At 45.8% G+C, this 17,639-nt stretch overlaps 1 protein-coding gene across 1 annotated transcript in view; it reads left to right on the top strand.

The window, feature by feature from the left end:
• LOC147602681 (C2H2 and C2HC zinc fingers superfamily protein) overlaps positions 1-16,066 on the top strand; it is a 58,179-nt gene extending 42,113 nt beyond the window's left edge. Inside the window, exons 3-5 of the mRNA XM_086797712.1 lie at positions 15,134-15,281; positions 15,431-15,529; positions 15,610-16,066. Coding sequence (XP_086653838.1) covers positions 15,134-15,281; positions 15,431-15,529; positions 15,610-15,950 — 588 coding nt within the window. The 3' untranslated portion in view covers positions 15,951-16,066. The remainder of the gene's footprint in view (positions 1-15,133; positions 15,282-15,430; positions 15,530-15,609) is intronic.
• Positions 16,067-17,639: the final 1,573 nt, after the last annotated feature.

Here is a 17,639-nt window from a genome sequence, read left to right as displayed (position 1 = left end):
TAGATAAACCATTGGCCATTGAATTGTTCTTTCCAGGGGTGTATAAAATCTGAAAATGAAACATGAAATGAAAATTTGTCCACTGCATCTGTCACAAAGCGGCACGTGTAATACAGAAAACGGATGGATCAAATCATAGCATACATTCAACATCCATCACAACATGAGCATGAATCAATACATCTGCCACAGACATCATAAATCACATACACATCCTGCAACCACATAAGATAATCTTGCACATGACAACACTAGGGGATGAAGCTGGGCTAGCCCCCCTCGTGAGGTATCTTTATTACCAACAGAGTGTTCTCTTATACACGATGTGGGTGCCCGGAAGTTCCACTCCTTAGCCAGCACCAGATTTATCTAAATCTGTGGAAAATAAACAATTCAAGCTCTCGGTCCACCAACCAGAGCAAGGAAGTCACCAATTGCCCAATAGAGAAAACAAATCCTTGGTCACCAACCAAGGCCAAAGCAGTCACCAACCGATGTCCAGATAAATCCAGCCCCTGGTCACCAACCAGGGCCAAAGCAATCACCAGCTGTTGTCCCTTGAAACCAAGCCCTTGGTCACCAACCTGGGCTTACATAGTCACCAACTGTCCCTTAGTTTCACGGTTGTCCACACGATTGTGCAATCTAGCAGCTCCAAACAGGCCCAATACAGCACTTAGACCAATCGTTTTGCTTCGCTTGAAGCTGTGTTGAAGCCGGGCACAACTTGTATCTGCTCCATCCCAAGGAAACCCTTAGAGTTTTGCTGAAATCTGCTGTAAATTAGCACAACCAGCCAAAAGAGAAAGCAGTAGAGGAAGCTGTGTTGAAGCCGGGCACAACTTGTATCTGCTCCATCCCAAGGAAACCCTTAGAGTTTTGCTGAAATCTGCTGTAAATTAGCACAACCAGCCAAAAGAGAAAGCAGTAGAGGAAGTCGACCAACTTTAGGGAGCAGTTAAGCAACTCGACTGGCCCTCTATGAATTGTGGAAACCTGACCAGTAATAGAAGAGAGAGAAAACACTGTCGGCCAGCGTTGAAACCTGTTTTTCAACAGCCGACCAGCCTTATTGATCCTGTTCCATACGTCGACCATCCCTGTAGCTCTTGTGCATGGAGTTGGCCAGCTTTTCCACGCTTCCTACTGCTGTCCACAGCCCATATACCCTCTTTTGAAGAAGTCGACCTGCTCCATTTGGCTCCCCTTGGCTTGCTCCACACCCCAAAAAAACCTAGAAAAGCAACGCGTGTCTGCCAAAAATAGCCCCCAAGGTCACTTTTAGCAATTCGTGGGTTTTTGGTCCATGCGTGGGTGCCCAAACCTAAAAATTGGTCCCGGTCATTAAAATAGTCCAGCCCGATGTGAACTCTCTTATAAATTATAAGTTTATCCACCCAAACTTTAATGAATGTGAACCTACAACCATAGACTTTAGTAAACAAAGAAATAATAATTAAATAAGGTTGAGTGTGCACACTTACCACCTGCAAAACACACCGCCTTATCCCGGGCAAGTGTGCACGCGCGTCCATGGGGTGTCCAGGCGTCCCCGATGCCCGTGGACATTCACAGGTAAAATACCATGCAATGTCCAGGCAAACAAAACAAGTCACACATGCAAGTGCACTTCACAGGCAAATGCTTGTGCGTGATGATTTGGATTAAATCTCCCAACTTGCCATCTTGTACACAAAACCTGTCGCGACCATGGGCACCACCCATGCTGGATCAAATGTTGTACTCACTAGAGCCATTGCCCTTGCATGAGCCCAACTAACTCACCAGGATCACGAACCCTTCCATGAGTTAACATACTCACTGAACAGAGTCACCAACTCTTTCATGAGTTTATGCAGACACTAGGGTCACCAACCCTTGCATGAATGCATAACTACAGTAATTAGAGTCACTAACTCTTCTTACTGACTTAGAGTCACCAACTCTAATCACTCATTAAAGTCACCAACTCTAATCACTCATTAGAGTTGGTGACTTAGAGTCACCAACTCAAATCACTCATTAAAGTCACCAACTCTTACATGAGTGAATCCATCATGCTCTAGGAAATTCCTTCTGGATGGCAAAGATCTCAAGAGGATTGTGACATAATGCTTATCTGAAAGTTTTCTCTGTGTGAGAAAGTGCCTAAGACTTTGATGATCAGTTTTTACCATAAATTCAGCACCTAAAAGATAGTGCTTCCATATGGTGAGAGATACATCACGGTCATTAGCTCCTTCTCCTAAATAGTACTATGCAATTTTGCATGCTGCAACCTTCGACTCTCAAAGCCATTGCATGATTCAACACTGCTTCTATGCAATCACCACATGCATCACATCCGACAATAAAGGTTTGTGCGAATCTGGTACAATGAGTACTAGCCCAACATCCTTTAATTTCTGAAAAGCCAATTGTTGTCTATTACCCATACAAAGGCAATCTTCTTTTTGATGAGATCATGCAAAGGACTAGCCAAAAGAGCAAAGAACATTAATGTTTTTAATGTTTTATTGATGGTTGCCCCTAGGCCTTAGTGGCCCCTAGGGAACTTTAATGTTTATTAAAGTTGGGGCCCTAGGACAAGTTTGGAGAGAGGCCACTCCACTTTTGGAGTTGCATGCCTCTCTCACCTCTCTCTCTCTCTCTCTCTCTAGCTTTTGGAGAGGTGTGTAACCTACGTGCAAGAAAGAAGCGTGGAGAGTAGGGGAAGCAAGACGACTGCTGCAGAGAAGTCTGATTGTTGCTGTGTGTGAGAAGAAAACAGGCCGTACAGAGCTGTACGACTGCAGGTACAAGTGTACGACTGCAGGTACAGGTGGCGCTGACAGGATTCCGTACTGTAGTTACTGGCGGCGGCTGTTGCAAGCGACTGCAGTTGCTGGTACGGGCAGCGCAAACAGGTACGATTACAGGTACAGTATTGCAGGTACAGTGTACAGACACGTCAAGAGCAGTCGACGCTGGACAGTTTAGTTGCAGGCTGTGTTGACAGGTACAGTCAGCAGGCGGCTGCTGTTAGGTACTGACCAGTACAGTACAGACACGTGTGGAAACTGTACGGACAGGTACAATAGTGTTCTACTGACCTGTATGGGTAGCTACAGCTGGTGGTAGATCTGTTCAAACCTGAACAGTAGAGCACAGTGCATCTCCAACTGCAGGCTAAGCTTTCCCAGAGTTATCTGATACATCAGACAAGTGGTTGCAAGAAGACAAGTACAGATTGGTACGATTGGCTTTGCAAGTGCAGAACCACGAGCTAATTTGGTAAGCTCTGAACTTGTTCATCTGTCTTTCTTTCCATTGGCTTATGTCTGCTGCAGAGTTGTGCTATCTGGCCCCTTGTGAGAGGAGGAGTATGGCAGATTGAAAAGGGTGGAAACAGAGATTGGACAGTGAATGTATGTTTGTGCTGAGTTGTTGAATCATGTGCATGAGATATGCCAGATGTATGCTCAAGGCTGTCCTGCTAAATGGTCTTGGCTGATGAGAGGGAAGCAGAGAGTGTTGCTTTGAGACACAGATTTGTGTGTGTGAATCCTCTGTGCTAAGAGGTAGTGTGGGCTCCCAGATTGGACATACAGGTGTATTTTCTTGGCTGGTTTTGTTGTACTTAGCCTTACATATTTTTGATATCGAATAAAGAAATACCGCAAGGGGCACCAAGCTTTGGGGCCAACAGGTGTCGGTCTATATTCAGATTTGGGGCACTCTAGCTCCAATCAAATTTGTTTTCATATCTGGACTACAAGTGGAAGGGTGATTGCTAGTCTACCGCACTTTGGTTTCTACCAGAGGCCGGTTTCAAGGTTCCGTTGCCGAGACAATCATCAACTTTCTTAAGGGGGTGAGCTCGTGGTTGCCTCGAGGAAAGTCATCGCTGAAAAATTCAGCAACATGTCTGATACAGAAGACGAGTACTTCTATCATGAAGAGGAAGAGCAAGAGACCTCTCCTGAGAGAAATGCATCTGAGGATATTTTTGCAGGAGAACAGGCTGCAGATGATGAGCATTATGAGGATGTAACACAGCCAGAAGATGTACTTTGTAAAGAGGATGATGATGCTCGGTTTAAAGATCGTTTGGCTAGTGTTATGGATGTGTTTATGCAGCTCACACAAAGTGAGAAGTTTGCTGAATTTATGACATCCCGTACAGAGCCCGAAAAGAAGAAGAAGAAGGTGCGTTCTAAGAACCTTCCTCAAGGTCATAGTGGTGCCATCCCACAGGATCCCTCTTTTGGCCAGTTTCCGAACATGCAGCATGCTTATGGTGCTAACTCTCAGAGTTCCTTCTTTGGACAGCCATCTAATTCTCAGCAGACTATGCATCCAGGTTATTTTGGTGGTGGCTCGGTGTTCCAATCTATGACTGGGGGTTATCCTCAGGGAGGCATGGGTATGCCAGGGCCTTTTGGAGCTAATTTTTAGCCTGGAATGCAGGGGAATATGTATGGTGGTATGCAGTCCGGTATGTTTGGGGGCATGCAACCTGGAATGCAAGCAAATATGTATGGTGGTATGCAGCCAGGTATGCATAACGGAATGTTTGGAAACATGGCTGGAATGTATGGCATGCCAGAATGGGTAATGTTGACCCAATGATGGGCATGAATGTTGGGGGCAGCAATCTTGCGAAGCCACTTCCATACGATAATCTAACACCTATGGGAAAGGCGAAGGATTATAAGGAAGGGGGAGCTGCTGGGAAGTTTGATACATTCAGTGGGGCCAAAGATAAATTAAAAGCACTCACCTTTTTACAGCAGTTTGATGCTGCTTTTTCTGGTGGGAATTACACAGAGTCCTCGAAGGTGAGGAAAGCTGCCACTTTTCTCAAAGGCAATGCTTTGCAATGGTAGTCTACTCTTCTTTTGTAGGGCATAGCACCCACTACTTGGGTACAATTTAAACAGGTTTTCTCTTCCGTATGGCTCACATCTACATTTGAGGTGGATGTTATGACTGCATGGCACAAGTTGGATGCTTCAAAATGTGAAAATTTGGAAGATTATAATAAGAAGTTTTGGGAAGCTTTACTCCCAGTGACTTCTTACCGTGCAGTGCCTTTGTCTGAGCAGGTAGAGAAGTATTGTTTTGGGCTGCCCAAAGAGGTGCGTGATTATTGTATCAAGACTCGAGTAACGAACATGTCACAGATGATAGAGAATGCTATGACAGCTAATGCGTTACTCACTGGAGGATCATCTGGGTTTAAAGGAAGTAAGAACTCGAGCAAGAAAGCTGAAAAATCTGGGCATGCTTCGCGTGATGCTAAAGGGTCTTCAGAGACGCGGTATAAGAAGTTGCCAATGCCCAAGAAGACTTCTGAGGAAAGACAGGCTTTGAGAGATGCTCGGAAATGTTTTTACTGTACTGAAGAGGGACATATGTCATTTAATTGTCCCAAGAGAAAGTCCCAAAAGGACTCTGACAATAAAGGAGAGCCCAAGTCAAAGAAACCAAAACCTTCTCCAAGTTTAGTTCCTGATCTTGTGGGGGAACAGCCACGTGGTGAAGAGACAGAGTTGTGCAGGGCATGGAGCAAAGTGAGAGATCAAAATGCCTTGATCTTCTTTGACACAGGTGCTAGAGCCAACTTCATTTTACCAGATTTGGCTGGCCGATTGGGCATCCGTGCAGAGAAGATGGGGCCGTTATATGAGGCTGACATGGCTTGTCTAGGGTAACCCGTCACTCCTATCATTGGGAAGCTCAGGCTTCATTTGCAGGGTTATGTGGACAGCGAAGAGTTTTTCATCATGCCTCTGGATGGCTGTGATGTTTTGTTGGGTATGCCATGGTGCCACAGAGTACATGCGGTGGTGGACACATACAATAGGAAAATCACTCTGACTCATAGAGGGAAAGAACATGTTTTGGATGTAAAACTTAAAGGGGAATCTGTTCCTATTGTATCAGCTTCCGCAATTTCATCAGTAATGAAAAAGCATCTTTCCGCGTACTTGATTTATGTAAAGGATGCACAAGATATGAGTCTAAGTCTAATTTGTCTATGTTAGATAAGGACGGGACTGATTTCTTATGTGGGTTCCAAGATTGTTTTTCCGAGTCATTGCCAGGAGAACTTCCTCCTGAGAGGCTAGAAGATCATGCCATTGATCTAATTCCTGGTAGTACTCCACCGAATAGACCGTTGTACCGTGTTAGTTCAGCCCAACAGGAAGAAATTATGAGTCAGGTGCAGGAGCTTTTGAATAAAGGGTTGATATAACCTAGCTCATCACCCTTTTGCTCACCTGTACTCTTAGTGCAAAAGAAGGATGGTTCTTGGCGCACGTGTATTGACTACAGGGCGCTGAACAAGATTCCCCATACCGAGGATCGATGACATTTTGGACCGCTTACAGGGCTCCACAGTCTTTAGTCGCATTGACTTGAAAAGCGGGTATCATTAGATACGAATTAGACCCGAGGATGTGCATAAGACAGCATTCCGAACCACGTTTGGGTTGTATGAGTTCTTGGTTATGTCCTTTGGTTTGACAAATGCACCTGCCACATTTAACAGAATGATGGATAGGATTTTCAGGCCTCATAGAGCGTTTGTGGGCACATTCTTTGATGATATGATTGTGCATTCACAAACTGAGGAAGAGGCTAGAGCATAGAAGGCATTTGGCCATTGTGTTTGCAGAACTCAGAAACCATAGGCTGGTTGTTAATGGCAAGAAGAGTGAGTTATTTTTGCAAGAGATACATTTCTTGGGGCATATTGTGTCTAAGCATGGAGTCCGTATGGATCCAGCGAAGGTGGAAGCAATTCTTAATTGGCCAGATTTGAGGACCGTGTATGATGTACGCAGCTTTTTAGGATTGTGTTCCTATTACAGGCGGTACATACAGTATTTTGCTGAAATTGCTTCGCCTCTTCATGCCTTGACAAAGAAGGCAACTCCGTTTAGATGGGCTGATCGGGAAATTACAGCATTCAAAAAGCTCAAAGAAAAGCTTACTTCGGATCCAGTATTGGTGTTACCGGACCTCTGAAAGGCTTTTGTTGTCCAGTGTGATGCATGTGGAAGTAGCATTGGGGCAGTTCTCATGCAAGAAGGACATGTGATAGCCTATGAGAGTAGAATATTGCAAGATGCCGAGAAGCATTTACAGGTTTATGAGAAAGAGATGTTGGCTGTAATTCACGCTCTTTCTACATGGAAACATTACTTGCTTGGGGCCGATTTCACTGTGCAGACAGATCATCAGACCTTGCATTATTTCCTCAAGCAAACTAAGCTTTCAGAGAAGCATATGCGTTGGGCAAACTTTTTGTCTATGTTTCACTTCCAGATTGTGCATGTGGAAGGCAAAAAGAATGTAGTGGCAGATGCTTTGTCACGCAAGCCACAGGTCTCCGCAGTTTCACTTGCTTATCATCATGAGCTTGATGAAATGAAAGAGCAGTATCCTCGTGATGAGGACTTTGAAAGGTTGTATGATCAAATGTCTGAGTGTCAACGGCATGAGCATTATACTCTCAGAGATGGGTTTTTATTGATGCATGGCAGACTGTGTGTTTCCAGGCCATTGCGACTCAAGGTTATGATTGAAAGTCATGCTCCACCGTTTGCAAGTCATAGAAGTATTGACGCCACGGTCAAAGCAGTGGAGACTTTCTTTTATTGGCCAACCTTGAGAAGAGATGTTGATGCCTTTGTGAGGCAATGCATCGTATGTCAGAAGGTAAAGTTTGACCGTCAAAAGACACCAGGGTTATTACAGCCTTAATCTATTCCAGATAGACCAAGGGAGAGCATTGCCATGGATTTTATATTTGATCTTCCACGGATGATGGCATTTGGACTATCATATGCAGGTTCAGTAAGCAGGCCCATTTCATTCCCGTGTGTAAGATGATCAAAGTGGATCATATGGTGAAGTTGTTCATGGCGAACATCTTCAAGTATCATGGCTTGCCTACGTCTATCATTAGTGACCGTGATCCACGGATGACGAGTTTGTTTTGGAGAGGGTTGTTTGACAACATGGGTACAACTCTCAAGTTTTCATCGTCATTTCATCCACAAACAGATGGTCAGTCAGAAGAGGCTAACTCTACAGTGCTAGATCTTCTCAAGTGTTATGTGTCAGAGCACAAGCAACAATGGGAAAAGTATCTTCCTTTGGTGGAGTTTGCATATAACAACACTGTACATACCTCGATAGGCAAGGCGCCTTTTGAGATTGTGGAAGGAGGGAAGAAGGTACCACCCATTTTGCACACAAAGGATAAGATATTTGAGGCTGATCAGTATGTGGACAACATGGATGAAGCTTATCGGAGAGTTAAGTTGGCACTCCAGAAAACTCAGCAGAAGCAAAAGAAAGCCGCAGACCGTCACAGACGTGCTTTAGAGTTTGCATTGGGTGATTGGGTTCTTTTGCGCTTTGAAAAGGCTAGACTCAAAAAGATGAAGGGTAAAGAGCGCTTATTCCCTAAGTTGAGCATGCGCTATTATGGGCCTTTTCAGGTATGGGAAAAGATTGGTGAGGTAGCCTATCGTTTGAAGCTACCAGATCACTGGAGGATTCACAATGCTTTTCACGTGAGTCTCCTTAGACCTTTCCGTGGGGATGTGCCTGAGGATGTATCAGATGAGGCTCAGCCGGAGGTTGAGGAACTTGATGAGGTTCTTATTCCAGAGCAGATACTGGCACATAAGGAAAGAAAGGTACGAGGTAAAGTTTCCCGTCGCTATCTTGTGAAGTTCAAGAACAATTCACCGATGGATGCGAAGTGGATGGAGGAAGGTGACTTAACAGATTCACCTCAGGTTTTGCAGCTTTATCTCAATGCCTTTGAGTTAGAGCCGACTCTTGTTGTGGCTCATTCAGGTTCAGCAGAGCATGGGTCTGGAGCATTACCTGATGCTCAAGGGGGGGGTAGCACCTCCACTCCCTTGATACTACAGATAGGCTCAGATGACAGCTAGAGGTCGCTTGGTTCAGTTTTTTATCTCACCCGAAGGTACTGATGGCTGACAGTACATCTGTTTATGGGACTTCTATGATATATGTGTACTAGTCACATGGGATATTGTGGTTGTGTATGGTTCACAGTGGTATACAACTTGGACTACTTCTACGCCATTGGTTTGCAGTTAATTTTGATACATGTGCATGGCTCAGAGAGATTGGGACGCTGATCTTGCCATATTGTATATTTCACTTTGGATATTTTGCTGTATCACCAGAATGCAATCGAGGACGCTTGCCATTTTTCAAGAGGGGGGTATGTCATGGCCCTGTGAAAATGGAACAGCACAAGTGTGGGCATGGTGGTTGTTGAGCAAAAATATTAAAAGATTCACATTTGGGGTGCCCGGACAAATGAGAATGATGTGTGGACACTTCATATGTGAAGGGGGACAAAAACATTAATGTTTTTAATGTCTTATTGATGGTTGCCCCTAGGCCTTAGTGGCCCCTAGGGAACTTTAATGTTTATTAAAGTTGGGGCCCTAGGACAAGTTTGGAGAGAGGCCACTCCACTTTTGGAGTTGCATGCCTCTCTCACCTCTCTCTCTCTCTAGCTTTTGGAGAGGCGTGTAACCTACATGCAAGAAAGAAGCGTGGAGAGTAGGGGAAGCAAGACGGCTGCTGTAGAGAAGTCTGATTGCTGCTGTGTGTTAGAAGAAAACAGGCCGTACAGAGCTGTACGACTGCAGGTACAAGTGTACGACTGCAGGTACAGGTGGTGCTGACAGGATTCGGTACTATAGTTACTGGCGGCGGCTGTTGTTGCAGGCGACAGACATGTACGACTGCAGGTACAGTACTGTATGACTGCAGGTACAGTGTACGGACAGGTCAAGAGCAGTCGGCGCTGGACAGTACAGTTGCAGGCTGTGTTGACAGGTACAGTCAGCAGGCGGCTGCTGTTAGGTACTGACCAGTACAGTACAGACACGTGTGGAAATTGTACGGACAGGTACAGTAGTGTTCTGCTGACCTGTACGGGCCGCTACAACTGGTGGTAGATCTGTTTAAACCTGAACAGTAGAGCACAATGCATCTCCAACTGCAGGCTAAGCTTTCCCAGAGTTATCTGATACATCAGACAAGTGGTTGCAAGAAGACAAGTACAGATTGGTATGATTGGCTTCGCAAGTGCAGAACCACGAGCTGATTTGGTAAGCTCTGAACTTGTGCATCTGTCTTTCTTTCCATTGGCTTATGTCTGCTGCAGAGTTGTGCTATCTGGCCCCTTGTGAGAGGAGGGGTATGGCAGATTGAAAAGGGTGGAAACAGAGATTGGACAGTGAATGTATGTTTGTGTTGAGTTGTTGAATCATGTGCATGAGATATGCCAGATGTATGCTCAAGGCTGTCCTGCTAAATGGTCTTGGCTGATCAGAGGGAAGCAGAGGGTGTTGCTTTGAGACACAGATCTGTGTGTGTGAATCCTCTGTGCTCAGAGGTAGTGTGGGCTGCTAGATTGGACATAGAGGTGTATTTTCTTGGCTGGTTTTGTTGTACTCAGCCTTACATATTTTTGAAATGGAATAAAGAAATACCGCAAGGGGCGCCAAGCTTTGGGGCCAACAGGTGTCGGTCTATATTTAGATTTGGGGCACTCTAGCTCCAATCAAATTTGTTTTCATATCTGGACTACAAGTGGAAGGGTGACTGCTAGTCTACCGCACTTTGGTTTTTACCAGAGGCCGGTTTTTACCAGAGGCCGGTTTCAGGTAGCAAGAGCATTAGTAAGGCCGAAAAGCATTACCAAATACTCTCTCTCTCATTTCTGTGTGTGAGCTTCTCTACCCTGCACCTAACCCTAATGTGCAGGTTTGTGTGTGTGAGTGTGTGAGTCCAACACCCAACATGGACATTTTACAGCCATGTGTCCTTTCTTTCCACATTGGAAACACTTCCCTTCCTTGACATATTCTTCAAGTTGCTTATGGGATAACTTCTTTCAAAAGAGTGGAGGTTTGTGCCCACTCCTATCCTTCATCTCTTGCGGCTCGGTCTTTGACTAAGTTCCTGCTTTAAGCCTCTTCTTTTGAGATGGATCTCGGTTGTCATGCTTTGTCTTGCCCACCATCCAAGGCATGTGCAAGGCCTTGGCTTGTAGAGCTTTGTCTTGGGCTTCCTCCAAGGATTTCGGACCAGCCATATACACTGCTTGCATAAGCTTTGGTTGTAGTCCATTTACAAACTTACACATTTCCATTAGCGGTGGAATAGGAGTATAAGAAGTAAACTTTAACGAAACGGCTGAAAAGTTGTTAAGATAAGTTGCCACATATCTGTTTTACCTCATCCCATTCTTTTTCTGCTTCTAAGTTTGTAGGTAGAAACTTCTTGTTGAACATAACTTTGAAGTCGGTCCAAGTCTTTGGCTCGGTTCCTTCTTGTACCACCTTTAGCCACCAATTCAAGGCGGCATCCTTTAAATGTATGCGAACCATACGAAGCTTGGACTTTTCAGAAAATTCCTCTCCTCCCAAAGCGGCATCAATTGCTTAACAAAGGATAAAGCTGTTTGAGTGTCGTGCTTTCCATAAAAAGAATTAAACTTGACACCCTTCTCTTCAGGCTTGAAATCCACTTTACCGTTTGTTGGAGGCTCATTTGCCTTTCTTTTCTTTATTTGTCCTAAAGAGGTTGCATCGAACAGAGCAAGCCTAGGAGTGGCCTCTTTGTCTCTTCCACGAGAAGCAGACTTGGTGGCTCTAGATCCTTTTGCAATGGTGACTCCTTTGGCACGAAGATAGGCTTTGGCAGCTTCAACTCCTTTGGCTTCAGTGGCTATATCTTTGATGAGATCTTCAAACATTGGAGCCCTTTTTTGGTCATGTTTCCTCTTGGCTCTCCAAGCTAGGAATTCTTAATCTCTGAGCAAACGCCTGAATTGCCGCCTGAATTGCTGAAAATCATGGTACTCTTCTGATGATATGGCCGCGGTCTCATGAGTAATGGATCGACGACCCTGGTTCTCATCCTGAAGTCTTGGATCCGCCTCATAGTTGTTTCCTTCATTAGGCCCTTGGTTGCTCTCTACTCTTGACATGGATGGTTCTGTTACCCTAGTAAAGATTCCTCAAGAGAAATCTTGCTCTGATACCACTGTAAGCGCAGCGGGGCGTGCTGTGATAGATTCCACCACGTATCCAAAAGATAGAAATATAGAGAGAGAAGATAGAGAGAAGAAGAGAGAGAAGGGTTTAGGGAACTTTGCACAGGACACACGCACTAAGCGGGGAACAGGTCCCGCCCCCTTTCAGGAATTTATTGAGGAACAATCCACGGGCTTGCAAGCCAAGATCAATACAACCAATGAATACAAAAGCAAATAGATATGCCGATGTAGAAACCCAAGTCAGAGTCGATGTTGAGGCACGGGATTCTTGATGCCGAGCAGACCATGAGGATGACCCACAAGAATCTCTCACCGGGCTAGTACCAAGTCCAAATCCAAATAACTTCCAAGCTCAAAAATAAGGTACACCGAGGATTCGTGTAGATGACAAAGCTAAAGTTGTTCAACTGTAAGATTGATTCCTAGGCCTGGGTAGTAACAGCCCACAAAAGGTCGTAAAGAGGTATATGAATTGATTCAATTCCACGGGCAGCACAACAGAGTCGGCCGGCACTCAAAACAATAGGAAGGAAGGCGGCGGCTAGCGCACAGGCAACAGTGGCGGCGGACGGCAGCAGTTGGGCAGATAACAGTGTTACTCAGGCGGTGCTAATAGGCGGCGCAAGTAGCAGCAGCATTGTCTGGCAATGGCGGCACTAGCATTAGCTGGTGGTGGCGGTGCTAGTAGCGACGGACAGTAGGCGCAGATGGCGCACAGAGAAACGCAGAGAGGCGGTGCAGCCCAGGAGGTAGCGCTGGATAGGTGGCGCTGGTTGGCTAGCATAGGTGGAGTAGGCGGCACAAAGAAGTACAGCAACAATTGACGTTGACAACAGGTGTAGGGAAGTAGCTGACGAAGCTTTGATGATGACGATGACAAACTTTGAACCTTGGTCGATGATCTTCACGCCCTTGTCCATGGTGCTCAAGAAAGCTATGCTTTTGCTTTGCTTCTTTTATACCTAAGGAGAGCCTTGCTTTTTGCCACTTTCTTGACTATAGGGCCTTGCTTTTTGGCCCTAGAGCTGCTTTTTGAAAAAGCGGCTTTTTGCTTTTTGGTCTGGCTCAGTCTCCTCTTGCGAGTGATGCCCCTAGCTTGTGGTCAACTCAATTTGACTTTTTTGCTTTTCTCTGCTTTTTGACCAAAAGTGGTGCTTTTCCATGTGTAAACTTCATGGTCCTTGTTCCCATGCTTTCATCTACCTGTCCAGTGTCTGGGCATGGGTTCCATAATGTGAATAGAGCTAGGGAGGCCAAATTGTTAGACGGGGTGGGGGACCCCTAGAGGTGTCCTCCTGAACTGCTGGGCGAGGACAAGCTCTAGCGAGGTGTCCCATTCGTCAAGAGATGAAACATTGGCTTGGGAGGTTAGCGTACTCAACTCTTTGCAAAATAGGGTCCCTCTGGAGGCAAGGAAGTAATATGGCATGAGGCAGTGACTCCAGAGAGGCTATGCAGATACGAAGGGATAGAATCGCAGCCGTCTGAGCAAGAACCGAAGCAGCTGTGTGGGGGGGGGGGGGATTCCACACTATTGCGATAGCACCACCTATCACCAGGAGGAGAGGAGGTATTCCTTCCCAAGACCTGGAAAGAAGACTGTCACGGGAAAGCCTGAGATGCCAGTCAACGGGTCAGATGTTGGGTCGAAGCCGTGTTGCCACCAAGAGGGCCTGGGCCGTACGTAGAGCGAGGGGGCTCAGCTGCATGACTTTGTCCAAAGCTGTAGGCAAATCGAACTCAACCTGGTAGTCGCCATGCCCCAATGGATGAATATTAGTGATCTTTCTATACGCGCCAAGAAGTCTTGCATGCAATAGATCCCTAAGTTGTCTGCGCGCTAGGCGGCTACCTACAATCTTGCATACCAAGGTGGAGGCCTCCAAAGGACTGTCGAAGCGAGGAGCTGGAGGTCCGCTTCTGAGAAAGGGAGGCAAGGGACGGTGGCCTCGGTTGTGGATGAAGGAGCGGCTGCCATGGAGGAGTCCTATGGGTTCAAGATCAGAAGTTGCCGAATCTTGCCTAAGAGAAAATTACCTGAAAGCTAATAACACCTGACCAAGAAGACGAAGAAGAGGGTAGGGATGGGGGGGAGTGGGCGGAAGCGTGGAACAGAAAGGGGGAAAAGGCTTGGGTGGGTAAGGAGGAAGGGCGAGGAGGTACAAAGGAGGGGACAGAGAGGGCAGCAAGCAGCCTGGCGGGCTGCGCAGGGGGGCGAGGGATAGCTGGCAGATACAAGGTGGGGGCTGAGGCGAGGGACGGAGGCTATGGCAGATAAATCGGAGCAGAGGCGGGGGATGAGGTAGACGGAGGGAGACCACAGGGGCAGCGGCGCGAAGTAGGGAGAAAGCGGGAGGAGGCGAAAGAGAAAGGCGAAGAGAGAGAGAGGGAGGCAGAGGAGAGGCAAAGGCGAGGGGTCACAAGGGCAGCAGTGTGAAGAGGGAGGGGGAGGCGGAAGGGATGGCGAAGGCGAGGGAGGGACGGGGGGTGCAGGCGCACGCAGCAGGTGCACAACGGGGGGAAGCTCCAGCCTCACAACCAGATCCTTTTGGCTAGAACAATCCTCGTAAGGAAAGGTGAATGACTACCCAAAGACGTTAGCAGGTCTGGTTTCTTGGAAAAGGGAATCTGGTTTTTCTGCTCATACGTTTCTACATGTGTAGATTTTGATCAAGTTTAAGTACATGGCTGGATTCTTTTCAAGGCTTTTGGTTGTTGAGGATCTGCACCAATTCTGTTCATGTACAGTTGATTTTTTATGGTGCATGCATGTTTGTTTGCATATTCCTGTTTGATGGAAGCATCTTGCAATTATAGCAAATTAGAGAGAATGAAGAAGGTCTCAACAGCTTTGTATGGGTTATTTTTAGATGAATGAGTGACAGCAAATATGCATCAGATCATGTATTAAACTTCTGGACTCTGTTTTGTCATGAATCATAAGAATCATTCACTCGTTTCTGTACTTTTGAAGCTTCTTGTCTCAAAGTGATTTCCAAATGCTTGCTTGATTGACAGCAAGCAAGGCGTAGTTACCAGAAAGATTTAGCAGCCAAGGAAAGGATAGCGGTATCTGCATCAGCTGAGACGGAAGCAGTACAAGCTCCAGGTGTACCTTCAGCACTTAGTTTCTTGAGGTCTGGCAGTTCAGATGATATCTTAAATGGTATGTGCAACTTGCAGCATTCAAAGTCCTTTCCTTGTGGTCAGGAGAGCAGATGTAGAAGTGCCTTTTCAAACAGCCCATGTGGAGGTCAGTGCTTAATTAAAACAATGCTTAATTTAAGCAGTGTGTTTTCTGTTCTATTCAAACAGGAGAATGGATGTTGGATCAGACATCAGGATACTTCTATAATGCAACTACTGGATACTATCACGACCCAAATTCTGGGTTGTATTACAACGAACACCTCGGTATTGCTTTGTTTTTGTTCTGTTTGATTTGGGTTGTGTTTAGTATCATGGGTTCTGATACTAACAGCTTGTATGGACAGGGAAATGGACATCCCAAGAGGAAGCCTTCAGAAAATCTGTGGCAGGTGCACACGTGCCTGAACAGAAGGTCTGTGTGGTCACAGAGGAAAGTTTGCTGGGATCAAGAGCTAAAGCAGCGCATAGTACTGTACTTCCTGGTCCTGTGCTTCAAGCTTCTAAATTCAGAGGTATGCCATCCAAAGGTGTAGCATCATCCCTGGAAATAGGAAAGAGAAAAAGACAGGAGAAGTCGGAATCCCTTTCCAAGGATGAGGTTGCTGCACTTAAAGCCAGAGAAGCAGCCAAGAAAAGGACACAAGAAAGAGAGAAAGGATTACTAGGCCTTTATCAGTCTTACTAAACGAACACTTATTAACTCCGTGATCACCTGATTTTCAACTGGCTTAGGTTTCAACTGAGCATTCACTTGTTTTGATGTCTCTGAAGGTTATTTGATCTTTGAATTGCTTTTGCTCAGTTTCGGATCTCTGCCATTGGTAAGCCAGGAATTAATCTCAAGGGCTACTTTTTCACAACAGCAGGCAGTCTGCCCAGCTAGGACTGTGCTAAGACTGCTCTGAGCAGTCCTCTGGAGAGGAGTCTCCCATCATATATTCCTGAGCATCCTCACGGCATGAGCAGTCCTCTGTAGTGGAGTCTCCCATCATATATTCCTGAGCATCCTCACAGTTGGAATTGAATGTTCAACATACAGCAACCCATTCTAATGCAGTTACGCCAGTCCACCTGATCTATTTTTCGTCCAACATTTGTCCACATTGGAGATCTGCCAAAGTTGCCCCAGTCTTTTCTTTCACACCTGCAGAGCCTGTTCTAGCCTGAGATTGTCTGTCAAGCTGGATCAGGATCTAGTTTGTGTAGCTGGATTTTCAGTGCCAACTCAAATACCATGCATGCTTCCACGTCCTCTCTAGTGCCATGCAGCTGATGGTTTGCAGCATTGGCCCCCCATTAAAGGTTGTGATCTTACCAACCTGGCTGTCTTCAATGCAGCAGGATTGTCTAAGGTTACAGTAACCTTTTGGCATTGATGCAAGGCCACTGGCAGTAACTCTTTATTTCAGTTTTGACTTTTTGGCTGGTGAATCAACCTGCTCATTCCAGATCACAATGTTTGTTTTGGCTAAGCGTGGTACCTGCCTCCTTTCAGCGGCATCCTGTTCTCCACACCTTTACTTTGGCTTCTCCCCTAGAAGCAGCCTAATAGAGCTTGTGACCACAACTCCAATTACCTCTCTTTGATCAGCGTAGGCCTCTATTGTCGAAGTCCAGAGCATTTGTCTTCTTGCTGGTTTTGAATGGACTTGGCTTTCGGTTGGGACTTGTGCTTGCGTGTACATGCCTGGAAATGCCTTGAGGATTGGTGTTTCATTGGGTTTGGTATCCTGTATACTTGCCTGGAGGACGTCTATTTTGGTAGTCTCATGAACGGGGATTGTCCATACCAATGCTGCATTGCATAGCATCTTTATGTGCTTGCTTGCAATTGAATTTGCATGGTGTTTTCATGCTTGCCTAACCAATGTGTAGCTTCGGGTAAGGGGATGTCCGCCCGTGAATCGTGCGTGTGGAACTTAACCTAGTCTTTCATTAAGTTTTGGGCGACCAAAACTCATTATAAATTATGACCAGTCCTGTGTTCACACACATTGATGTCTTGAGGTGGACAAAGCCTAATGCCCACCGCCCAAACCTTATCCCCTTTGTACAAAGGGAGCAACCAGCCATGTGTCCATCCACAAGTCACTTGTCCTCTCTACTTGACACCTAGAGTGGATATCTCACCATCTCTCTCTTCCCTATCTCTCTCTAGAAGTAGGCGCCTCTTCCATAAGGTCTTTTTGGTTGTATTTTTTGCACTTTCTTCTTTCCAACACCATATCCAAGCTTGCTATTGTATTTTCCAAGCTTCCAAGAGTATTTCCAGGTGGTGTTCACTCTTCCACACACTCTAAATAACTGAAACTCAGCCAAACAGCTCTTATTTTTGCTGCAATTTTTAGCCATTTTGTTGAAAGCTCTAATTTCA

Source organism: Cibotium barometz, chromosome 66 (genome assembly GCF_041138505.1).
Source record: "Cibotium barometz isolate CiBa-2024 chromosome 66, ASM4113850v1, whole genome shotgun sequence".
Classification (NCBI taxonomy): Eukaryota; Viridiplantae; Streptophyta; class Polypodiopsida; order Cyatheales; family Cibotiaceae; genus Cibotium; species Cibotium barometz.
The sequence above is the reverse complement of the archived record's forward strand: the minus strand, read 5'-3'. Positions and strand labels throughout refer to the sequence as shown.